At 41.3% G+C, this 25512-nt stretch overlaps 1 protein-coding gene across 1 annotated transcript; it reads left to right on the forward strand.

The window, feature by feature from the left end:
- Positions 1-262: 262 nt before the first annotated feature.
- Positions 263-23064, forward strand: NSUN4 (NOP2/Sun RNA methyltransferase 4). Its single transcript, XM_054572169.1, has 6 exons — positions 263-369; positions 4246-4589; positions 9339-9493; positions 11273-11433; positions 20904-21028; positions 21607-23064. Exons 1-6 carry the CDS (start codon positions 277-279, stop codon positions 21881-21883), a joined length of 1155 nt encoding a protein of 384 aa, XP_054428144.1. The 5' UTR covers positions 263-276; the 3' UTR covers positions 21884-23064.
- Positions 23065-25512: the final 2448 nt, after the last annotated feature.

The raw sequence follows: 25512 nt of genomic DNA on the forward strand, positions 1-25512 counted from the left end.
CCAGCTGGGGTAAGGACCTTTATGGAGGCTTTCTCAATGCTCCAAGCATCCAGGCGGAGCCACCATTCTATTCCGTGCGAATTATTGCTCTTTTCTAGCATCCTCAAAAGAATCGTGGAGGGGCGAGATTTGCACCTCTGTAAAGGTAAAAGGAGGCCCGCGAGGAGTCAGCCGTAAATCCCTCCCTCTTTCGTTTGGCGTGGCGCACACCACCTCTCCGGAACCTAAGTCTCACGTTGCTGTTCCGGTCGGAATTACCCGGCAGCGCACGCCGTCATGGCTGCGCTGGTAGTGAGAGGTGTTCGGGACCTGCTGAAGCGACCGCACTTCGCGAAGGTCCCGCGGAGACACCGGTATAAGAAGAAATGGGTAAGGTCCAGCCCGGGGCCCAGGAGGGAGCAGTGACAATGGCCTCTGGCGGTCGCCCCACGGGAAACTTCTCCAGCCCTTCCGCTTCGCTCTGCTCTCAAGTTCGCTACTCCCGCCCCTCTGGAACGCCTTTGGGCTCTTTTCCCCGCCCTTTAGGGGGCGTCACGAGGCACCTCCCACTCACGTCTGAGTATTCAGCGTCTCTGTCCTCCCTTTTATTTCGCCACAAGTCTTGGACTCTTCCTCCTGTCCGGTCCGCAGCCCCCTGACTCCGCCTCTCTAAGTTACGTCATCACCACCGCTCTCATTCTTCCAATTACGTTATCGCCTTTAGTTTCCCAGCTCGTCGTTTTCTTCCCCTTGACCCCCTGTACTCCTTACACTTCCCTTCCTCCCTTTTCCCCTCCCGTCCCCTCTTTCTTACCCTGTCCCCTCCCTTACCCCCCATCCCACACGACCTCTTCTCCTTATGGAACTTTCAGCCCGGCCACCTTCACCCCTCGGAAAATGCCAGAGTAACATCCCCTTCCTTTCTGGGTCTCCGCTGCCCTCCGGGAAAGGATTCAACCCCTTCCTCACCCTCGAGCTACCTCTGGCACACAAGAAAGGTTACAGCGATCACCCTGCCCATGCCTCCGGCCCTTCCCCAAACCCGGGCAAAAGGTGCACCGACACCCCACATTCTCTGGGTTCTACCCAGTTCTCCAGTGACCGTTTTTCGGGCCTCACCTGTAGCCCTGGTATTTCTTCCAAAACGTGCACGCCCGGCTCCCTGCCCGAACCGATTTCCTCCCCGCCCTCACAACCTCCTTTGCGCCTGGCGAGATGTCCTTTTGAACCCTGTTCTCAAGTCTTCGGAAGGCCTATCCGCTCGGGTTCGCCCCTTCCGAGCCCTTATTTTGGCAGGTCCAAACTGAAGGAGTCACCCCCTCTCCATGCGCAGAGCCCTTATTGCAGCTTGATGAGTCCCCCGAGAACACCGCGTCCTTGTCCCCGAAGCCCTTATATTGACCAGAACACTTACCCTTGTTACTGTGTTGAATGTCCTTCAACTGGGCCAACAAACCCGGTGACCTACCTTCCCCCGACTCATCGGCCCCCACGAGCCAGTCCAGTGACCTCTCCCCTCACTCATGTTCGTTTGGAAACTGTCCCCACGATTTCACCTCCCCTTGCTTACCGGCCCATGGAATCTAGAGCTGTAATTTCCCCACCCCTTTATCACAGGGTCTTGGAAATCTCACAAATCTCCCCTCTGTACCCTGCCGGATCCTCAGGGAGAAGTTATAATGATCCTCCTCTTTCTTCAGCATCTTCCCCACCCACTGGCCAGCTTTACCAAATCTGTCTTATTCCTCCAGATTCTTCTGAACCTAAACCACAGCTTGATCCACCACTTGAGAAAAATTATTGTGGCTCCCCACTTTCTTCTCGGGCAAATGCACCTAGCTGTTCTAATTCACCTCAGGAGGGCTCAAATCATGATTCCAATCTTCCCCCAGAGGTCCACGTATATGCCCCTGGGACCCCTTATTGTGTCATCTGTTTACCCCCTGGGATTACTGGTTCTTCTTGTTCACCCCAGTTGCAGGCCCCCAAGAAGCCTAGCTTTGAGTCCGTTTTCTCCTGGGAGACTGGTGGGAGCTCTTACCTCTTTTCTGGTGCCACAGTTTCTGCTCCCCCATATTCCCAGGAACCACCGCCTCCCCTGTCCACTCACTGTCCTTATTCTGCTCTCTCTTTCCCTTCACCTGTGGGCAATGAGTTTCTATCTCCACCTCAGCCACCTCCCCACAGAAGATATAATGAACCCCCTCTCGTTATCCCAGTTTGCCCCCAAGTGAAGTCCCCCAAATCCCCAGAGTTAAAACAGCCATGTACTCCCCACAGATGTCGCTCTCTTGTCACCACTGCCCAGAACGCTCCTGACCAATCCAAGCTCCCTAAAGTCAGTGCTTCTCCTCCACCTCCCTCCTGCCCTTCTGGTCTCTCTGATCCTTCTTGTATGGTGACATCCATCACAACTTGTTCGAATTCCTGCCCAAAAAAACTCCAAGGGACTGTCTTACCTACTCTGGTCCCTAGAACCCTCAAAACTGTTATCCCCACTTCCCTTCCCATCCGCCTTCCTTGTGATCCTGTTTTACCCAATATTTATGCTCAGAACCACCCCCAAGGACCCCCACTAGGAGCCCCTTGCAGTACTCATATATATTCTGTGGTTCCCCCTACCCCTGATCCCAGTCCACTCTCTGGTTCCACAGGTCCCCCCCAGTGTCATAACCAGCCCATGGTGTCCCCTTGTGGTACCCATGGCACTCCCAGGGGCCCACCCCAACCCCATCATCAGCCTGTAGGACCTCCGTGTTCTACCCACATCTATTCTTTTATCCCTTTGAGAACACCTTTAGACCCCCGAAGTTTACCCATTGTCCCCCGACCCCAGGGCCACCCTGATACTGTGCCCTGTGGCTTTCATGTCTACTCTGTGGCTTCTCAAGGCTCTCGTAAAGAGCCACCCCAGATACCCTACAGCTGTCCATTGCCTTCACCCAAGAGTTCCAGCTGTAGCAGTAAACCCAGCTGTAGTTCAACTGTTATTATTAGTGAATGCCAGAGTAGTGGCATCCAGAACAAGAATGCCCTCCAAAGCAGAAGTCAGAGCCAATGTGAGAATCTCCACCATCCTGGCAGAAGTCAGAGTAAAAGCAAGAGTCTCCATCTTAGCAGAAGTCGGAGCCAGAGCAGGAGTCCTCATCAAAGCAAAAGTCGGAGCCGGAGCAATAGTCCCCACCAAAGCATAAGTAAGGATCAGAGTGAGAGTCTCCAATATAGTAAAAATCACAACCTAAGCAAGAGTGTCCGCCGTAGCAGAAGTCAGAGTCGAAGCAAGAGTCCCCACCATGGCAAAAGGCAAGGCAAGAGCAAGAGCCCCCACCACAGCAGGAGCAGGAACAAGAGTCCTCACCGTGGCAAGAGCCATGGCCGGAGCAAGAGCCCTGGTCGGAGCAAGAGCCCTCTCCATAATCAGAAATGAGGGCTGAAACAAGAGGTCTGACCAAACCAGAGATCCAGACCAGGGCAAAATTCACAGGTACAAGACTGCTAGGTATAGTAAGCATCCCAGCTGTGGCAATCAGGACCAACTTATGGACTCAGCTGAGGTCTTCATTTTTCTTTTAATCTACTTTCATGCTCTTTAAGCCCGACTGATGTCCCTCTCTGCTACCCCCGTAGCAGTCATTGTAGAAGTAACCCTTTTTATTAACCCTCCTTTTCTTACCTCCCTGGGGTCTGGAAACTCTCCCAAAATGACTCTCCATCCTTTGATTGCATTACCTAAGGGGTATGACCTTAGGTAAGTTACCCTCATCTCCATCAAATGTGGAAGGTCGGTATTTCTTTGTATCCCACTGAACTGTCTGTTGTGGTACTCACATAAGATGGGAGACATGAAAGTGCTTTAGAAAATGGAAGAACTTTTTGGAAAGAGAGAGCCTTTTGTTTTTGCCTGAAGTTTCCCCTAAGGCCTCCATAGTTTCTTCCAACCTTCTGTAGATTTTCCCCAAGAGTCCTCTTCTGAGCTCCCATTCTCTTAAGTTCCTCTTATTCCAAGGACTCGAGTACCCCCTTTCTTGGTGACCCCCACATGCTATCGTGAGAGCTACAGCTTCCTTTCTCTCACAACCATGAGATAGAAAGGCCAGCTCCTCAGTACTTTTCTCTCCCACACTTCTCTGACAGGCAGAGGCAGGACCCAAAGGAAGGACTTACTGGATCTATTCTAGCTCTAGAGATCTGAGGTATTGGTGGGGTTATGCTGTAGTGGATAGAGGCAAGACTGGAAGACCAATAAGCCTGTTCTTTCCCTTGTAGGCTGCCACAGAGCCCAAATTTCCTGCCACTCGACTGGCTCTGCAGAATTTTGACATGACCTATGGTGTGCAGTTTGGGGATCTTTGGCCATCGATCCGGGTCAGTCTTCTCTCAGAGCAGAAGTATGGCGCACTGGTCAATAATTTTGCTGCCTGTGATCATGTGAGTGCTGAACTGGAGCAGCTGTGTGCCAGGGACTTTGTGAATAAAGCCCAGTGTGTTGGGGAGCTGGAGCCTGAGAGTGGCCAAACGGCAGCTCCATCCCCAGCTTCCTGGGCCTTCAGTCCAAACCTTCGATGCTTCACTTTCACCAGAGGGGATGTCAGCCGTTTCCCTCCTGCCAGGTAGGATCTGGAGCCATGGCTGGGGCTGTCCTGAGTGTCTGCTGAAAGTAGACAGGAAGAGACCCAGCTCTTGCCTTCTTTGATTGAGATCATAACATTACTAATATTTACTGAGTGCTTATATATGCTAGCCATTTTTCTAAGTGCTGTACATATGTTATCTTCTTTTGTTCTGTTAACAGCCCTCAGAGGTAATGTTATTGTTCCTCTTTACATTTGAGGAAACTGAGCTTCAGAGAAGTTAAAGCCCTTACTTACTTTAGGTCCCTTAGTAAGTGGTACAGGTAGTACTTAGACTCAGGTGGTCTAACTCCACAGTCTGGACTTTAAATCAAATCTGATCTACTGTTAACTTTTACTTGCGCATTTACTAACACCCTCTCCAGTTAAAATGTGTGTTGTTTATAATTACTTTCTCATTTTTCCCTCATAACCACCCATCAAAGTGGGTAGGACAAGTAACCTCATAGTACCAAAGAAGAAGTGGGACTTGCCTAGGAAACAGGACTTGCCTAAGGGCACAGAGTTAGTACAAGACCAGGGAGAAGAAAATAAAACTTCTGGTCTTGTGATCCAATGCTCAGATGTTTATGAAGTGGAATGAGAAAAGACTCTGTAATAAAATGCTAAATTGTGTTTTACATTTTGAGAAAAGGAGAGATCAGTGTTAGCTGGAGAGTGTGGAATTGATCTTTGATGGATTGAGTCATTTAACACATTTTTATTGTATTCCAAATGCCAGGAACTCTTAAGTGCCTGGGTTACAGGTGCACAAGCCCTCATAGAGCTTACAATTTAGTGAGGAAGATAGCTATTAAAAAACTACTCATGATTCTGTTAAGTACTACAAAGGAGAAGTGTGAAATGCTATGAAGTCTTATAATTAGGGGATATTACTTAGTCTTTTCTAAGGATGCGAAGTTGAAGCTAAGACCTGAAAACTGAGTAAGAATTAAAGCTGGTGGCATGAGGATGGGACAGGGGTAAGAGGCTGAATATGAGACTCCAGAAACAGGGAGGAGCCAGATTATAAAGATTTTATAGGCCATAAGGGATTTTTAGACTTTTTCTCTAAAGGTAAGAGGGAATCCTGAAAGGTTTTAAACTGGGGAATGATATGACCAAATTTGACTTCTTAAAATATCATTCTAGCTGCTGTGTGGAAAACAGATTGGAGAGGGCAAGGCTAGAAATGGGCTAGAAATTAGGAGGCTTTTGCAATAGTCCTAACAACTGAAGGAAGGCTGTATGCCTAAGAGTAGTAAGAGATGAGTCTGGAAAAGTATGGGGTGGCCATATGTGAGAATCTTTAATGCCAGGAGCTTGTAAGTTGGGGGAAGGGGATTTTTTTTTGGTGACCCAGGGTTGCTTAAAAATATCTGGAATTGCTGGGGTTGGATGGCTTCATACTATGTGCTCTTTAGTATGTATTGCTGTTAATCGCGAAGATCTGTTTTCGAGAACCAGCAGAAAGGGTTTCTGAGTAGGAGAAAGGCAATAATGCACAATGGTTATAAGCATGGGCTTTGGAGCCAAGAAAACATAGATTTGGATCCTGCCTTCATCACTTAGTAGACATGTGGCATTGGATAAATAGGCCTTGTTTTCCTTATCTGCAAAGGAATAGTAGTAATAGCTGACACTATAGCTTACTATATGCCAGCTACTGTTCTAAGTGTTTGACTTATATTGATTTCTTTAATCCTTATAATAAAGCTCTCTGGTGGGTACTGTCTTTATAGATGAGGATACTGAGGCACAGAGAGGTTGAGTAATTTGCTGAAGGTCACACAACTAATGAGCAACTGGATTGGATTTGAGATCCAGGAAGGCTGGCTCTGGAATTCAGGTTCTCCTGCCTCATAAGGTTGTGGTGAGGATTAAATGAAATGATGCATGTCAAACATCTAATATATATACCTTCAATTTATCACTCATAAATACTATATCTTACTATTGATATTAATCTCATTAAAGCAATGCTCAGGAAGATCATTTTAGTTGCTGTGGGGGAAAGGGAAGAGATTGGAACAGGTTTGGGGACCAATTTGGAGGCAGTGGCTTTAGGCAGAACTATGGAGTAAGAACCATGTAGTTTCCTAAGTTGTCTGAGGTGCTTGGCTGCTACTCAGGGAGGACACCTTAAAGAGTAGTTGGGGAAGCAGCTCCTATGGGTTTGCGATTTCTCTTCCTCCTCGTCTTGATGGGCTCCCTGTAAATCAAGGGGATCTTAACTTCTCAGACTTGACCTCCTGAACCTTCCTGGAACCTCCTGAAATTGTCTGAAAAGTTGTGCTTGTTTTGGAAAGCCACTGTAGCTTTTAGCACATTCTCAAAACTGTCTGTGAATTAAAAAAAAAAAAATGTTAAGGAGCGATAGCTCCAAAAGGAAGGAACTTGAGGAGAATGGGTTTTGTGGGCCAGTGCTGATGTGATAACAATTTAATGCTTTTCTTCCCATTCTTCTTTTGAGGCATGAGGCACATAGTTTCACAGACAGCCCAAGCATGACTTAACTTTGAAAATATCCCCTCATAGCCTGAGCCCATTTCTGAATGCTGGAGAGGTCACAGCTTCACAATTGGAGATTGTAGCTCCTATAGCTGACCCAACAGTGGTGCTATCTATGTCTTATGTCTTGTCATATCTTTCTCCCAAAGCCTTCCTGTCGGGGCAGCAAGGAAGAGGTTTCTGTCTCCTTGAGGGTGACACCAGTGGCTCTCCATGCTGAGCTGTGCCTCAGGCAGGGGAATGGGGAATGGGTGTACCACCAATTGCCCTCATGAAAACAGGAGTGACAATGAAGAGTCTTTCTGTGACCTTTAGGTTCTTGTCTGTTGTCCCTTTCTCTACCACACCATTGCTGCTTCTCTTCACACCTTGTTGGCTCTTACTTGGACTCTTTTAACAGCCTTTTCACTAGTATCTCTAATATTTTCTTTTTAGCCTACCTAGCTTTCTAAAACTTCAGATCACATCATTTTCCCTAAACTTTTATTATCAACCTACAGATTATAACTCCTTGGCAAAGGGTTTAAGACCACTTTCAACCTGGCCTTTATCTGCTTTCCAAACTCAATCTCATCACTTTGTATTTATTTTTTAAATTATTTATTGATTTGAGAGAGAGAGAGAGTTGTCTCACTTGTCTTACGTATTTATCGGTTGATTCTTGTATGTGTCCTGGCTGGGGATTGAACCCACAACCTTTGTATAGCAGGACGATGTTCTAACCAACTGAGCTACCTGGCTAGGGCCATGCACCTTGTATTTCTATCACACCAGATTATCACTGCTTCTGAAAGAAGCTATGAGTTTCTACACTTCTCTTCCTTTGCTTCTTTTTCGTACTGCTTGGAATACTACTCTTCATTCATTCTTTCTTTCTTTTTTTATGTATTTTTAAAAATGATTTTATTCATTTCTTTTTAGAAAGAGGGGAAAAGAGGGAGAAAGAGAGGGAGAGAAACATCAATGTATGAGAGAATCGGTTGCCTCTCGCAAGCCCCCAACTGGGGACCTGGCCTGCAACCCAGGCATGTGTCCTGACTGGGAATTGAACCAGTGATTTTTTGGTTCCCAGGCCGGCACTCAATCCACTGAGCCACACCAGCAAGCACTATGTATTGTTATTTTTTATTTTTTTACTTTTAATTGAATTTATTGGGGTGACATTGGAAAATTATATAGGTTTCAGGTGTATAAGTCTATAATACATCATCTGTATATTGTATTGTGTACTTGCTACCCCAAGTCAAGTCTCCTGCCATCCTTTTTTCTATATTTAATTTTTTACCCAATGAAAGCCTTTTCCTTCATCAGACCTAACTCAGATCTCTGACAGACATAATTGATGGCACTCTTCTCTGAATCCACAAAGCACTTTGTATCTTAATTATGCAACCCAATAAAACTGGGTTCCTACTAAATGCCAGGCACTGTTTCAGGTCTTGGGGATATTATGATGAACAAATCAGGAAAAATCCTTGCCTCATTCTAATAGGGAGAGAAAGAGAAGAGATATATACATACACACATCTATACATATAAAATAAATAGTAACTGCTTTAAAGAAAAAAAAATCAATGCAAAATAGAGAGATAGAAGGTGATAGGAGTAGGTGGCTTCTATTTTTAGATAGAGTAGTCAGGAAATGGCAGTGCCTCTCTAATGAGGTAACTTGTGAGAAGAAACCTGAGGAAGTGAGGAAACAAATGAGGCATATTTGGGGAAAGAGTGTTGTAGGCAGAAGGTACAGCAACTAAAAAAGAGCCTGAGATCGGAGCACGCATGGCTTAATTAAGGAATAGCAAAATGGCTAGTGGAGCTGGATTAGAGTGAATTGATCTATGTTTTAAAAGGATTACTCTGGCTCTGGCTGGTGTAGCTCAGGGGATTGAGCACTGGCCTGCAAACTGAAAGGTCACTGGTTCTATTCCAGGGGTCAGGGCAAATGCCTGGATTGCAGGCCAGGTCCCTAACTGGGGGCTTGCAAGAAGCAACCAATGTTTCTTTCCTTCCCTTCCCTTCTCTCTGAAAATAAATAAAATGTCAAAGAAAATGTCAAAAAAAAATTACTCTGCTGTGTAGATGAGTGGATGAGTAAGTAAATAAATGAGTGTGGGTCTGAGAAATGATTTTTTGGTGAGTAGAGCTCAGCAGCCCCTGAGGGCATGGACTTGGTGACCTTGACTCTCAGTGGTTCTTCTAACTTGAAAGTTGATGATAAGGTGCTCTTCTCTCTTCTAGGCTTGGCACCCTAGGTGTCATGGACTACTACCTGATGGATGCTGCCTCCTTGCTGCCTGTCCTGGCCCTTGGCCTACAGCCTGGTGACACAGTGCTTGACCTCTGTGCAGCCCCTGGGGGAAAGACACTAGCGCTGCTTCAGACTGGTTGTTGCCGTAAGTCAGAGGGCTGGTGTCTTGGGCGGGGTGGGGGGGGGCTCCCTACCTCAGTCAGGGGCTCACTGAGTATGATGGGCTCTCTGGTTCTAAGGTCAGAGACAGGATAGTGCTTGCTTGCTAAGCTAGTGTACTTTTTCTATTGGTGATTATTTCCTCTAATTCTTTGTCAGTTGGTCAAGGAAGATTGCTGAGCAGAGCAAGGTCTCCCAAGGCAGATTAAAGTAGCACCCTGGTTAATTTACCACATGATACTTTCATTCCTTTTCATCTGTTTACTCGTCTCTAAGATCAAGTTTCATTTCCTTAGCCTGCCAGCTAAAGCAGTAAGATCTGGCTGCAGTGACCCTTTATAGCTTTATATGTTATTCTTCCCCAGACTTTATGTGCTTCAGCCATATCCTGCTCCTCTCTATTGCCCAAATTAGCCTCCCCCTTTATTGGTTTTATGTTTTCTCTCAAGAATACTCTTACCCAATCCCAGCTGGCCTGTTTATAGCCTTCTGACTTTAGAGCCTTAGCTCAAGAGTGCCACCTTTTGGAAGCCTTACCTCATGATTTCTATTGACCAGTTGAGAAGTGATGCTTCTGTCTCCTGCGTGTCCAGCCATGGGCATCACCCTTGCAACAGTTAGCACATTGTTAGCCTTGCCTCAGAGCTCTGCTGGGTATGTATCTCCTCCCTATTCAAGATTATGAATTCCTTGGGGATAGGCCCACGTCTTACCATTTTAGTAGTGGAGTCCAGCCCTCCTATTTTCTGAAGGGGGAAGTTGAGCTTTGGAGAGATTAATTAACTTAAATCTTTTACTTAAAGATTTGTAAGTTGAAGATAGAGCCAGAACTGGACCCAACTTCTCTGTTTTCAGTTCCTATCCAATTGCAAATTCCTCTTGAACGTAGAATCCAATTTTTACTTCCTTGAGTGTCCTCAAAACTGGTATATTTTTTTTGGAACACTAAACTGGTTTATAGTAGTGATCATTCCCATTAAATAAGATATGTACTGTTTAGTTTTTGACCACACTTCCCACCTCCATTTTGCTCCTTGACTCTGAGGCCAGGTATCAATTGCCGTTTATTATCAAGCTTGCAGTAATTTTTTTTTTTAATTGTAGAACTAAGAGCAAAGTGAGATATTTCTTGAACTTGTGTCTGTTACAAAAGAGAAAATGAAAGATAGATGGTGAATCAATAAGGATTAGATTTTCATCATATGCAATTAAAAACTCAACTAATTGGCCTAAAGAAGAAAAGTTTATTTCTCTCTTTCACGAGAGAAGCTGGAATATAAGTAGTCCAGGGCTGGTATGGAGGCTCCACAATCATCAGGGACTTGGGCACCTTCTTTTCTTTTTGCAACCATTATTTGTGGGGTGTTTTCCTGGGCCATGGCCTCTGAAATTTCTTTATTTCCACAGGCATAAAATGTCCGTACTACCCAAAGCCATCTATAGATTCAGTGCAATCCCTATCAAGGTTCCAATGGCATTTTTTATTTTTTAAATATTTTTAAAATATTTTATTTATTTATTTTTAGAGAGATAGGAAGGGAGGGAGAAAGAGAAGGAGAGACATTGACGAGTTCCCCTCTCATATCTCCAGCTGGGGACCTGAACTGCAACCCAGGCATGTGCCCTGACTGGGAATTGAACCAGCGACCTTTCAGTTTGCAGGCCGGTTCTCAACCCACTGAGCCATACCAGCCAGGGCCTAATGGCATTTTTTACAGAAGTAAGAAAACAATCCTAAAATTTCCTAAAATTTATATTCCTACAGGCAATCTTGCTGCCAACGATCTCTCCACTTCCCGAACAGTCAGACTTCAGAAGGTCCTTCATAGCTATGTACCTCAAGATATCAGAGATAAGAGTCGAGTTCGAGTCACCTCATTGGATGGCAGGAAGTGGGGAGAACTGGAGGGGGATAGCTATGATCGGGTGAGTGATTCCTGACCTGGGACATCCAGATAGGCAACTCTGTCCTCCTCCTCCTGACTCCAGGTCCTAGGGCAGTAGGATTAAGGTACATGTTTGACCATATTGCGCTGTTTCTGGCCTTGGTCAGCTCTCCATGGAAATTTGGAGAAAACAGTCATCTGCAGAACTGTCAGTTTAGCTTGGATGACTGGCTACTATCTTCACTAGAGACAGCAGCAAAAAGAGTTTGATTCTGACTGAGTATAAGAAAAGTTTGTTAGGCTTATTTTATTTCTCAACTCAGTCTGTTGCTTAGAAACTCTCATTAAAATAAACATGAATAAGCTCATTTTATTTATTTTTGAATATTAATACAGTACATGGTGCAAAATTCGGAAGAAACAAAAGGGTATCCAGTGAAAAGTACATTTCCTTCTTACTCCTGTTTCATAACCACCTACCTCCTTTTCCTACAGATGACCATTGTTTATATTTAATTTATCCTTGAAAATATATTCTTTGTGTATATACAAATATAAATATGTGTGTGTGTGTTTTTAAAAAATAGGATTAGTAATGTATTATACTCACTATGCTGAATTTGGTTTTCTTTTTTTTTCACTTAATAATGTACCCTGAGATTCTGTCCTTTTTAGTTTTATGTTTCTGAAGTATAATTGCTAGATAACAGTTATATGCATTTAAGATTTTGACAGAGGTTACTAAATCACTCTCTGTGGATATTAAATCAATTTCAATTCTGTGAATGAATAAGAGTACCATTTCCTCTTATTCTGCCACCATTGGTGTTATCAGACTTCTTGTTTTTGCCAAACTGATAGCAACTAATTTACATTCTGTTATTATGAATGATATTGAAAGTAATTTTTATATTTTAAAATTATTTGTATTTTATTTTAATTAGCACATTCTACAAATATTTATTGAAAACATAAACTTCTAAAAAAAGAAAATCTGTGCAGAAAAAGAATACATATACTTCTAAAGATATAAAAATATATAGCTGTTGTTTCTGTGTTGTCATCTGACTCGTCTGACAATCTATTCTCATTGTCCTGCCTCATCCACTCTAAGAAACTGAAAAGAAAGACCAAAGCTTATAGAATCTTGGGTTGTTGTGAGATACCTGCTTCCTACTTGTGTAGAAATCCTCTATTCAGCTTTTCTGATAGGGAGGCAGCAGAACACAGTGGAGAGTGCATGACTTCTGCCATTGCCTAACCTGTTTACTGTATGTATCACAGGGCTGCCACAAATTTCACTTGTGAAAGCTGCTTGATATTGCTGAACTTTAGTCTCTTCATTAGTAAAATAGGGAACATTACTGCATACTGTTGTTATGAGGATTCAGTGAGAGTACCCAGGGAAAGTCCTTACTATTGGACCTGGCCATGAAGATTAGGCAGATAATAGCCATCGGTATTCACACTGCGCCTGCATGCTTCCATTGACAGGGACTCACTAAGTTTCTGTGATTGCCCACCTCTGATGTTAGGAAGTTCTTCTTATGAATTAAAATCTATAGATTGTATGGTATATGGTTGAGTACTAGGATTCTCAAGTCAAACTGCTGGATTGGTGTCCTGGCTTCATCACTTGCCAGCAAGTTACCAGGGGAAATTTGGGCAAGTTAACATTGCATTTAAACTTCAGCTGTTAAATGATGATGATAATAGTAGTGCCTGTTTCATAAGTGAAAATTAAATAAGAATGCATTTAACACAGTTCCTGGCATATAGGAAGCACTTAAAAATATTGTCATTGTCACAATTCTTATTTTTTTTATTATTATTATTCCATTCATTGATCCTAGCTATGCCTTCTGGAACAATATAGAATGAGCTGCCTCCTGTTTTTCTTGAAAGTGCCTCAGATGTTTGAAAACAGTTTTAATGTCCTGAAGATGTCATTGTTAAGGACATTTGTTTGTTGAACAAATAGTTGTATGCAAACTCACAGTTTTCTTTTTTATATGCATGGCAGTTATACCTTTGCCCATCCCTTTATATTAGCCTTGTTTAATCATTTCCTTTTAGGTGTTTCTCATATATACTTCATAGAATTGTTTTGCTTTGTAAATAATTCTGTAAATTATATTATTTCAAAACAATTGGTCCTGACTGGCATGAGTTGGTTGAGCATTGTTCCGTAAAGTGAAAGGTTCAATTTTCGGTCAGGTTACCTGCCCTGGTTGAAGACCTGGTCTTGGTTGGGGTATGTATAAGAGGCAACTGATTGATGTTTTCGTTACACATCAATATTTCTCTCCTTTTTCTCCCTCCCTTCCCCTCTTTCTAAAAATAAATAAAATCTTTAAAAAATAAAGTACTGAATAAAACAATTGATATCACTGATAAATTTGGTCTCAGCTCTGTCAAATTATTTTATTCACTGTTTATTTCACTATGTGATCTGTTTTCTTTGCTCTTTTGGTTTTCTTTTAATTTCTTTTGTTATTTAGGAAGGTTTATGTTTTAGTTCTACATTAGATAATTTCAGCATCAAAATTATTTGGGGGTTTAATACTGTTGCTTGTAGTTTCTGCTAACTCTGTTCAAGGAGGCTTGTTTCCTCTTAAGTTTTGTGGTTATTTTTGTTAACCTGTCATAATTTTCTAATTTTCTATTGGAGTATAACACAGTTGTTTGTATGGAAAATAATATAGAAATTAATAATAATACAAGGATATACTCTGGGTTTCACATGCTCACAGCAGTAAACCTACTTTTGCCCCCCCTTGCATTATTACTACCCTTTAAAGAAGTATATTACCAGCATTCCAGAAAATCTTATGCCCCTTTCTACCCTCTGAGAGGTAATCGCTCTTCTGGCTTCTAAAACCATGGATGTTTTGAATTTTATACAAATGTAATCATATAGTAAGTATTCTTATCTGACTTTTTCTTTCAACATTATGTTTGTGGGATTCATCCATGTTGTTGCCTATGGCAGTGGTTTGTTCATTGTTGCTGGATTATGTCCCATGGTATGAATATATAACAATTTATTTGTTCATTCTTTCCATAACAGACAATTGCGTTATTTCCAGTTTTGAGTGATTACAAACAACATTGCTATGAACATTCTTGTAAATGTTTCATTTAAAGATTTTATTTATTCATTTTTAGAGACAGGGAAAGGGAGGGAGAAAGAGAGGGAGAGAAACATCAACATGTGAGAGATACATCAATTGGTTGCCTCTCATATGCCCCCAGCTGGGGACCTGGCCTGCAACCCAGGCATGTGCCCTGACTGGGAATCAAACTGACAACCTTTCAGTTCACAGGCTGCTATTCAATCTACTGAGCCACACCAGCCAGGGCAATATTCTTGTAAATGTTTTTATGGTGCACTTATGTACCCATAAGTTCTATTGAATTGTTGGGTCATAGATATGTATATGTTCAACTTAAGTCAATACTATCAAATAGTTTTCCAAGTGATTCTGCCAGCTTACATTCCTACTTATAGTGTATGAGAATTCCAGTTGTTCCATAGCCTCATCAACATATACTATATTTTCCCCATTTTAGCCATTTTGGTGGTGTTTCTAATGGTGTAATTTGCATTGTGGTTTTAATTTTCATTTCACTGATGATTAATGAATTTGGACACCTTTTCATGTGTTTATTGGCCATTCTTTTTGAGTAAACATTCATCTTTTGCCTGTTTTTTTCTATTGAGTTGTCTCTATTTTCCTTATTGTTGTGTAAGAGTTGTTAATGTATTCTGGATATGAGTCCTTTATTGAATGTGTATGTGTTATAAATATCTTCTACTCTATGACTTATCTTTTCACCCTCTTAATGTTAAAACAGAAGTTCTTATTTTTTTATTTAATTTTTTAATTCTCACCTGAGGACATGCTTATTGATTTTAGAGAGAGGGAAAGGGAGGGAGAAGGAGGGAAACATAAATTCATTGTGTCTTGCATGTGCCCCAACTGGGTACCGAGCCCACAACCTAGGCATGTGTCCTGATCAGGAGTTGAACTCGCAGTCTTTTGGTTTATGGGAGAACACTCCCACAAACTGAGTCACATTGGCCAGGGCATAAGTTCTTATTTTTGATGTCCAATTTATCACCATGGTTAGTGCTTTTGGATCTTTTTTAAGACACTCTTGCCTACATTAAGGTAATGAAGATATTCTATTATCTTCTAGAAACATTTTTGTTTTACCTCTTTCTCATTTAGATTTACAATCCATTTGAAACTGATTTTTATGTATAGTAACCAAAATAAGGATATCAAAATGGTACTTAGTGGATACAACATTAGTCATTAAAAAGACTGTTCATTTCCCACTGCTCTGCCATGTCACCTTTGTCATACATCAATTATCCATATATTTGTGGGTTTGTTTCTGGGCTCTCTTCTGTTTATTGGCATATTTGTCTTTTTTTTCAAGAAAATATATATCTCAGTTGTAGTTTTATGATGTCTTGATATCTAATCTAGTAAATCCTCCAACCTTGTTTATTTTTGAATTTTTCTTGGCTATTCTTGCTCCGTTGCATTTTCATAAATTTTAGAATCAGTGTACCAATTTTTACAACACAATGTTCAGGGCTTTTGTCAGGGATTACATTTAGTGTAAAGAACAAATTTGAAAAATAATTTCAGTGGACATAGAATGGCAGTATTTTCTTTCAGCCTTTTGAAGATCTTATTTCTTTTGCTATTCATTGTTCCTATTGACAAGCCAGCTGTAAATCTTATTAAAATTTCTTTATTTTTAAAAAATATATTTTATTGACCCTGGCTGGTGTGGCTCTGTGGATTGAGCACTGGCCTGTGAACCAAAAGGTTGCAGGTTTGATTCCCTGTCAGGGCAGATGCCTGGGTTGCAGGCCAGGTCCCAGGCTGGGGGCATGCAAGAGGCAACCGATCCATGTATCTCTTGCACATCAATGTTTCTCTCACTCCCTTTCTCCCTCCATTCCTCTCTCTCTAAAAATAAATAAATAGATACATTTAAAAATGTATTTTATTGATTATGTTATTACAGTTGTCCCAATATTTCCCCCTTTGCCCACCTCCACACAGTACCCCCTTCCCTGAAGCAATCCTCCCACTAGATTCATGCCCATGGGTTGTATGTATAAGTTCTTTTTTTAAAAAAGATTTTTATTTACTAAAACTGAGTTTTTTCATTAGTGTTAGAAAATTTTCAGACATTATCTCTTTTTTAAAAAATTTAATTAATTAATTTATTTTTATTGAACTTATTGGGGTGACACTGGTTAATAAAATTATATAGGTTTCAGGGGTGCAATTCTATAATACATCATTTGTATATTATATTAGGTGTTTAGTACCCCAAGTCTCCTTTCATCACCATTTATACCCCCTTTACCCTCTCCTCAGCCATCGTCTCATTTTTTCAAAAATACTGTATTTATTTTTAGAGAGCGAAAGGGAGGAAGAGAGGGAGACAAACATCAATGTGTGAGTGCCTCTCAAGCGCCCCCTACTGGGGACCTGGCCTGCAACCCAGGTGTGTGCCCTGACTGGGAATCAAATATGCGACCCTTTGGTTTTCAGTCTGGTGTTCATTCCACTGAGCCACACCAGACAGAGCCATTGTCTCTTTACATATTTTTTCTGCCTTGTTTTTTCTCACAGTTTTGAAACTCTAATTACATATTAGGCTTTTTCACAATGTCCCATATATATTTTATATTATTTTCTGTATTTCCTTTTCTCCCTCATTCAATCTAGAGGTTTTCTTAAAAGAGATTTTTATTTATTTATTTTTTCGGAGAGAGGGGAAGGGAGGGAACAAGAGAGGGAGAGAATCTTCAGTGTGTAGTTGCCTCTTGCACTCCCCCTACTGGGGACCTGGCCCACAACGCAGGTATGTGCCCTGATTAGGAATCCAATGGCTGACTGTCAGTTTGCAGGCGGGCACTCAATCCACTGAGCCACACCTCCTGGGGCTCAATCTAGAGGTTTTTATTTTGACCTGAGTCACCAGTCCTTTTTTTAGCAGTGTCTAATATGCTATCAAATGCATGCATTGAGTTCTTTTTTTAAGATAAAAAATCTTTTTTTATCTTTTTATCTTTTTTTTAAGATTGAGATATAATTGACATATAACATTGTATTAGGTTTAGGTGTTCAACATACTGATTTGATATACGTATATATTGTGAAATGATTATCACAATAAGATTAGTTAACATTCATCACCATACATAGTAACAATTTTTTTTTTTTTAATGATGAGAACTCTTAAGATCTACTCTCAGCAATTTTCAAATATACATACAGTATTGTTAACTTTAGTCATCATGCTGTCCATTGCATTCTGGAAGTTTGTACCTTTTGACCTCCTTCCCTGATTTTGCCCATTCTTCACCCCTCACCTGACTTATTTCACTTAGCATAATGCCCTCAAGTTTCCTTCGTGTTGTCTCAAATAGCAGGCTTTTCTTCTTTTTTATGGATGAATTATATTTCATTGTATATAAACATATAATGCTGCATTTTTTAATCCATTCATTTGTTGATAGACACTTAGGTTGTCTCCATGTATTGTCTATTGTAAATAATGTTGCAATAAACATGGCGATATCTTTTCAAGATAGTGTCTTCATCTCCTTCAGATAAATACCCAGAAGTAGAATCGCTGGGTTATATGATAGCTCTATTTTTTAATTTTTGAGGAACTTCCATAGTGTTTTCCATACTGGCTGCACCATTCTATATTCCCACTGCATCTATTTTTTTTAAAAAATATGTTTTATAGATTTTAGAGAGAGATGAAAGAAGAGAGAGAGAGAGAAATATCTCTGCAAGAGAGAAATATTGATTGGTTTCCTCTCATATGCACCCTGACCAGGAGTTGAACGTCCCCCACCCCAAGCTAGGTATGTGTCCTTACTAGGAACTGAAACCCCAAACTTTTCATGTACGGGATGATGCTCCAACCAACTGAGGCACACTAGGCAGGAACCCCTCCATCTGTTGAATTCTTAATTTCAGTTAGTGTATTTTCATTTTAGAGCTTCCATCTGTTCCTTTGAAAAAAAAAATTCCAGTTCTGTAGAAATTGGAAATTATAAAATTTCATGTCTTTTTATCTTAGTTCTTGAACATATTAATTATGATTGTTTTGTCTCATGGGTCAGCTTCTAAAATGTATTTTTTCTCTTGGTTTTTCATCATTTGGCTTTGTTTCCTGGTATTAATTTTTATTTGAATGTCAGATATTTTGTGTGAAAAATTGTAGAGATAATCTGAGGCTCTACATATTTTCCTCTAGAAAGGATTTGGTTTTCCTTCAGGCTGACAATTAACATCGTAAGCAGATCATCTTAATTCAGTTAGAAATGAGGCTGATTCAAATCTAGAGGTTAAGAGTTCTGTTCTGTTTCTAGTTTACCTTTATACCCATGGTATTAAATTTCAAGGGTCCAACTCAAGGCATGAGGTATTTGTTTATTAGGACCCTTTGCATCTTGGTGTGGACTCTGAACTCAAGTTTTTATCCCTAGCCCCATAAGACTGCTGAAAGTTCTGTTCAACTTCTTGCCTCTTAGCCATAGTAGAGATGAATGCTTCTGGCTCATCTCCCTGTACTTTTTCTCTCTAGGATACTAATCTCTCAAGTTCTTGCTTCCTTAGTAGATCTCTAATGATTTCAGATAGATATTTTAAATATTTTGTTAAGCATTTCTAGTTCTTCAGCTGGAGGGCTGGTGTGCTGTAAGCTATTTTGCCTTTACTAGTAGTGAAAAAACCTGATTTTGTTTGGCAGCGTATGATTATTGCCTAGTTAATTATAGAGCCCTAGTTAATTAGAGGATTTGCATTCTTCCATAAAGGGATCTGTATTTGCTTTTTCCAGGTATTTGGAGGATCTGTCAACCTAGGACCATTAATTATTCTATACAGAGTTTCCTGGATCATGCAGACATTATGAATTTGACCTTTCTACTATAGTGATTACAAATTCTCAGGGAGATTTCTTTTTTCTTTTCGGCCTGAATTAAAGCCAAAACAGACAAGTTCCATTGTCTATTGTGGGCGTATTTTTATTTTTTAAGTCCACTCTTTGATTGACAGTGTAGCCTTTTGAGGGTTTTGGCTTTGCTATGGATTTTCAATCCAATTTCCTACATCAAATGGGCCCAGTGCCCTGTTTTCTGTCCCCTTTTTTGGTGGTGGGGGGAGGTGAGTGTTTACTGGGGATTTTCTGACAGATAGAAGCCATTACCTTCAGCTCCAGCATGCCTCCCTAGATTTGTGCTTCTGCTTTTAAGGATTTCTCTAATTTTCTATGAGCTATGCATTAAAAGTATTTTTAAGATATATTTTACCCAATCCTTAGGTATATAGTACAAGGGTTTCCAGGACATCTAGTTTACTACGCTGCTGGAAACTGAAGTATTACTTTTTCTCTGTGATGTGGTTTCTAAACATCCCAGTGGCCCTTCACTGGGCATCCCTATTTAATGTTTCTAAAAAGTAAAAACTGTGAAGGCGAGCCACATCACAGTTCTTGAGATAGGAAACCTGACCAGAATATAAGCTAATCGTTATTTCCTTTTTAAAAAAAAATATTTTTTTTATTTATTTTGAGAGAGGGGGAGTGAGGGAGAAAGAGGAGAGAAACATCAATGTGGTTGCCTCTCACATGCCCCCTACTGGGGACCTGGCCAGAGACCCAGGCTGCCCTAGACTGGGAACCAAACCCACTACCTTTTGGTTCACAGGCTGGCACTCAATCCACTGAGCCACACCATCCAGGCCTAATCATTATTTCTTTTACTCTAGGTTCTGTGTCAATTCATGCAGCCTAGGAATACATCAGAATATTGAACATTTGGATCATTATTAATTTACTTGGAGTTTCTGTTTAACAAAAAATTCACACGTATTTTCTTAGATGATTTTATCTTTTTGAAACATAAATATAGGACAATTAAAATTTTTGTTTTGTTTTTGTTTCTAGTGCCTAGCACAGAATAGGCTCTTAGTAAATGAACGATTTTACACTTCTCACTTTAAAATTTTTCCATATTGGATATGACATTGTCTTAGTATAAGATATTTTAAATCCTAATCCTGTTATTCAGTTTATTAGCTACCCTATGGGCATTGTATGATGTGTAAATTAGATGTTTTTATTCAAATAGCTAAGGACCAAACCAAGGACAGAGCTCTGAAGCACTGAAGACTTCTTCCTAGATTGATATCAATTATTTAATTATAGTTATTCGTGTGTTAGTTTTAGTTTTTTGACCAGCCATGAATATACGTAAGCATACTATTTTCCCACTCATTATCTCACAATTGTCTACCAAGTTCAGATGAGACGCTTTGTCAGGTACTCTATGATGGAAGGATGGGCAGAGGGAACTCTCTGCAGAACCCGCAGGTCAGGAACCCAAAACAGCTCTGGCCTAAGGAAGAGGAGCCTGTAAGGAACTCTGATACTTTACCCTTTAACACTTCTGGGCAGGTGCTGGTGGATGTACCCTGTACCACAGACCGCCACTCTCTTCATGAGGAGGAGAACAACATTTTTCAGCGGTCGAGGAAGAAGGAACGGCAGATGTTACCTATGCTGCAGGTGCAGCTTCTTGCGTGAGTGATAGATTTACAAAAACTCAGAACTTTATGTCAGAGTGCTCTAGAGGTCTTGTCACCTGGGGGACTGGAAGCTCTTGCCAAGACCATCACCCATAAAAGGGTCTTCTGGCTGAGGATCTGCCTGGATGAGACAGACATCATGGGATGGTCCTTCTCTGGAACATAAAAACCCTGTGTGGTAAAACATGCATAGAAGGGTGGGCTGCACAGATTCATTTATGTTCACTTACCTCCATGTTAGTCCCAGTCCCAGTAAGTAGCACAAGTTCGAAAAATAGTTGCTGAGGTCAAGGTTCTGTAGGGCTGGGGTAAGGACTCAACCCATAGCCAGCATCAAGGTTTGGTTCAAAACTAGAGCCAGAGCTCAGGGGATCATTTTGAGGAGGTTTCTAAGGAGAGCCCATGGAGTAAGGCTGGGTTGCTCTCTGCCTTGAGAATGACTTTTCATTGTGGAAGGGACTTCAGAGGCTGTTGACACAGCTACTTATCCCACCACAATAGAGACCTCTATGTTTCCAGCTCCTTTGTTACCCTCCTACTTCTGGGAAGCTCACTGTTTCTGTCTCTTTCAGGGCTGGACTGCTTGCTACGAAACCAGGAGGCCACGTTGTCTATTCCACCTGCTCACTCTCACACTTACAGAACGAATATGTGGTACAAGGCACCATCGAGCTCCTGGCTAATCAATATGGCATCGAAGTTCGGGTGGAAGACCTGGCTCACTTCCGAAAGCTTTTCATGGACACATTCTCTTTTTTCCCATCCTGCCAGGTTGGGGAGCTGGTAATCCCAAACCTCATGGCCAATTTTGGGCCTATGTACTTCTGCAAAATGTGTAGACTGAAATAACATAACTCTGTTCCTGAAATGTAGGAAGACAAAGGGTGTACTCCCATGGAGGCACAAAAACTGAGACTAGTGGCAAAGATGCACTCTAGGTCCTATCTCTATGCTGCTCAAGTCTTTTATAGACAGTTTTTAGCACAAGGAAGTAGGAATTTTTCTGTCCTGCTGTCCAACTGTGGAGCATCAGCAGGTTTCCAACTCACTTATTATACCCCACCTCCCACTTCCCATCTCTGAACCTGTACTAAAGGTTCCTGCCCCATTGGGGGCTTAGAAGAAGGAGACAACGAGCAGGCCCACACTTTAAACTGTAAACTTCGGAAGAAGCATTTAGCCAATAAAATTGTCAAAACTCCATAGAGCTAAGGCTGTGTGGTTGGGGGCTTCATGTTAGTCCAAGTACTGTTCTACTCATACCAGCTGCTGCTACTGAGCACTAGCTGCCAGTTGCTCAGTGCCCAGGACCTCAGCCTGGTTACAGACCTCCTCTTACACTTGAGGTGAGTTCTGCATGATCAGTCTTGAGTAGCTGGTAGGCCCAAACAAGGCTATCTAGTTATTCCATATGGTCCATGATCTAATTTAAGGAACAGGTAACTAAAAGTGTTAAGCCAATGCATAATAATCTGCTTACTTACATAGAGAAAGCTCTCCTGAGCCAAATAATTCCAGCTATTCCTCCTCCGGACAACAGTACTGCTGCCCATTGTAGCGGGGGAAGCTTCTCTGCCACATTGCTGTGATACTCTTTTGTGTGTTTCTTCTATTGTTTATTCCTCTAGCACGTATTCCTCGAGCTCATGTATGAGAGTTAGTCAGGGAACTGCAGGAGATGTAGCATTTGGGATTGTGGAGGATAATAAGGCCTCATCCTTGGGAATGGCAGCTTTCCTTCTTTGCATTCTGAGCACCTAGGAATCTCCTAATGTCTTGTTATATTCTGTTTTTGTTTTGTTTTGTTTCCTTTTTCCAGGTCTGTGGCTGAGCTCTGGTGGCAGTTGTCTGGCACATGCCAAATCACTCAGAGCTCTTCCTCCACCATCATAAGGTCTCACCTCACATACTGTGTGTTTGGGAGCAACATTACATCATTTACTGTTTGTATGCTAGTTATGTTGTTTTTGTAACTATAATGCAAATAAGGCAGTCCCTTAATGGCAGGGATATTAAAAATTGCTTGTGGTCCTTTGCAGATACTGCTTTTTTTTTTTTTTTATTAAAAATTTTTTGCTGAAAAACTGGTCCTTGTGCAGAAAAAGGTGCATAATTTTAGAATACTGGTATTCTTGGTTCTTCATACTTGCTTTATCCTTTCTCTTCCTCTTCTGTTTCTTGCTTTATTCTTTATGACCTTCTTGCTAATCCTTGTTTGGGTGTTAGAGGTCTCAGCTGAGAAGGATTTTAGATGAGGTTAAGCCTTCCCCTTTCTTGGGATTTGCATTATAACAGGTCCCTGGAACACCTTCCAGACTCAATCCTAGTGAAACTAGTAATATGGAGCTCCAGGGAGTAGGAACATAATTAGCTTCTTGTGTAGTATGTGCTCTGTTCCTGCTGTTTACTGAGGTGCCTGGACCTCTGCCTTTGGCGTCCTGGATATGCAGCCTGGTGCTAATTGGGTACTAAGCAGTGATAATCCAAGAGGAGAGGGTCTCCTGCTTCTAGAGTCCCAGTCTAGACAGACCCAGGTAAGAAAAGCAGAGAAGTACTTTGAAAAAGTTTATCTCCTGTAATTGAATATTTGCTTACTCTACAACCCAGTTATTCCAATAATTGGGATAAGTCCAAGAGAAATTCATGTATGTACACCAGGAGACATGTGAAAGAATGTTCATAGCAGCACTGGTCTTGGAAGCAAACCCAAATGCCCATGAGCAAGAGTGGACAAATAAACTGGAATATTCAAACAATGGAATATTATGCGGCTGTTAAAACAAATGAACTACAATGACACATAACAATATGGATGAATCTTAGCAATAAAATATTAAAATTTTTAGTCATAAAAGATTAAATGGAACATGATGTCCTTAAGTTATTTACATACAATATAATTTGTTAATTTTAAGCGTGCTGCCTAATGACTTTTGGTAATTGTATATAATAGTGCAACCACCACCATCATCACAATATAGAAAATAATTTCATCTCCGAAAAGCTTACCTTGTGCTCCTTTACATTAATCCCCTTCCACCATCCCTGGTCCCAGGTAATCACTGATCTGCTTTCTATTGCTATAGTTTCGCCTATGTTACTGGACTGACAGGGTCCAACTTGCCTGCACACATCAAAGCCCAATAAGACATGAACAGGAGTTTGTAGCCAAGAAAGTAAGGATTTATTAAGGAGATGATACCATGCCTGGAGTCAGAGCATGGTAGTTCATGCTCAAAGACCTGGCTCCCTGGTGGCTTTTAAGAGATGGGTTATATATATAATGATAAAATCATTAATCATAGTGAACAAGGGAGTTAGGGGCATGGTTAGGGTCATGGTCTCCTGACTCATCAGTGCTAAGGGAGGGAGTAGTTAGTTGATCATTTTATCTGGTCCTGACATCAGCCATGGCATGGCATTGCTTCATTTGGCTTTTCAAGGATGTGGTCAGGGGGTGTTGTTTTGGAGCTGAAACACAACTGAGCCCTAGATGTTCTCTCTAGTTTCACCAAAACTCTCTCTGGTCAAAAGACCCAAGGCTTGTTTCCAAGACTACTGGATGCTGACTAGAACTTCATTGTCCTGAGGCCTTAATGATTAAACCAGGGAGAAGGGAGGTGGGTGAGTTAGGGCACTAGGTGAGGCCAGTTTGAGTCAAAGGAAAACAAACAAAGGAGCACATTAAAGAAAATAAAGTTCCTGCGTGGTTACACCTGTTGGTAGAATTTCATATCATAGAAGATAGAGAGTTGATTTACAGCTGAATTGCAAAGCTCTCTTTATCTTGATGTCTGAGCTGGCCTAACTGGTTACGTGTCTGGCTTGATTACATGGCCAGAGTAGCATAAAGCCCTGCTGGGAACTTCTAATTTGAGCTTCCCCAACGCCAAGAATCACAGATCAGTTATTCAATTCAAAGACAGAGTGCTTTATTTCATATCCTTGCCTAAAACTTGGCATTGTAAGTTTTCAACTTTATTCTACAAGGTGTTTCTTGGTCTCATTGTGGTTTTAATTTGCATTTCTCTGATGACTAGTGATGTTATCAAATTAAATACAACTAAATTTGAAAAACATTTTTAAAGAACATAGATACATTAAAAGTATATAAGAAGGAAAAAGAATTGATCTTATTGTGGGATTCAGAATAATGGTTCCCTCAGGTAGGGGGATAGGATAGTTTGGAGGAACATATAGTTAGATTAGGTTATTGTCAAGGTTCTGCTTTCACACTTGGTGCTTATTACATTATCAAAACAACTAAAATAGTAAAAGTCTATGCATAAAAGTACATTGTACATGATAAAGGCGATAAAAGAATGTCATGAACAAAGACTAGGCTTAATCTAATTTTGTGCACCTAATTTCCAAAAGGAGGTGGTAGAGATTCAAGTCTGCAGAGAATAATAGTGCCAAATGTGGGAGGGGCCGTATCTAGAGACCTGGAAGCTTAGCCAAGTTGCCTCAGTCTGTGC

The sequence above is a fragment of the Pteronotus mesoamericanus genome, unplaced genomic scaffold, assembly GCF_021234165.1.
Source record: "Pteronotus mesoamericanus isolate MK-2021 breed Mesoamerican mustached bat unplaced genomic scaffold, CSHL_Meso_final contig_221, whole genome shotgun sequence".
Classification (NCBI taxonomy): domain Eukaryota; kingdom Metazoa; phylum Chordata; class Mammalia; order Chiroptera; family Mormoopidae; genus Pteronotus; species Pteronotus mesoamericanus.

Bases quoted from the DNA above. Each gene is read 5' to 3' on its own strand.
- NSUN4 (XM_054572169.1), top strand. From the start codon at position 277: ATGGCTGCGCTGGTAGTGAGAGGTGTTCGGGACCTGCTGAAGCGACCG. The intron at 11,434-20,903 runs GTGAGTGATTCC...ACTTCTGGGCAG, and splicing joins AGGGGGATAGCTATGATCGG to GTGCTGGTGGATGTACCCTG. The intron at 21,029-21,606 runs GTGAGTGATAGA...TGTCTCTTTCAG, and splicing joins CTGCAGGTGCAGCTTCTTGC to GGCTGGACTGCTTGCTACGA.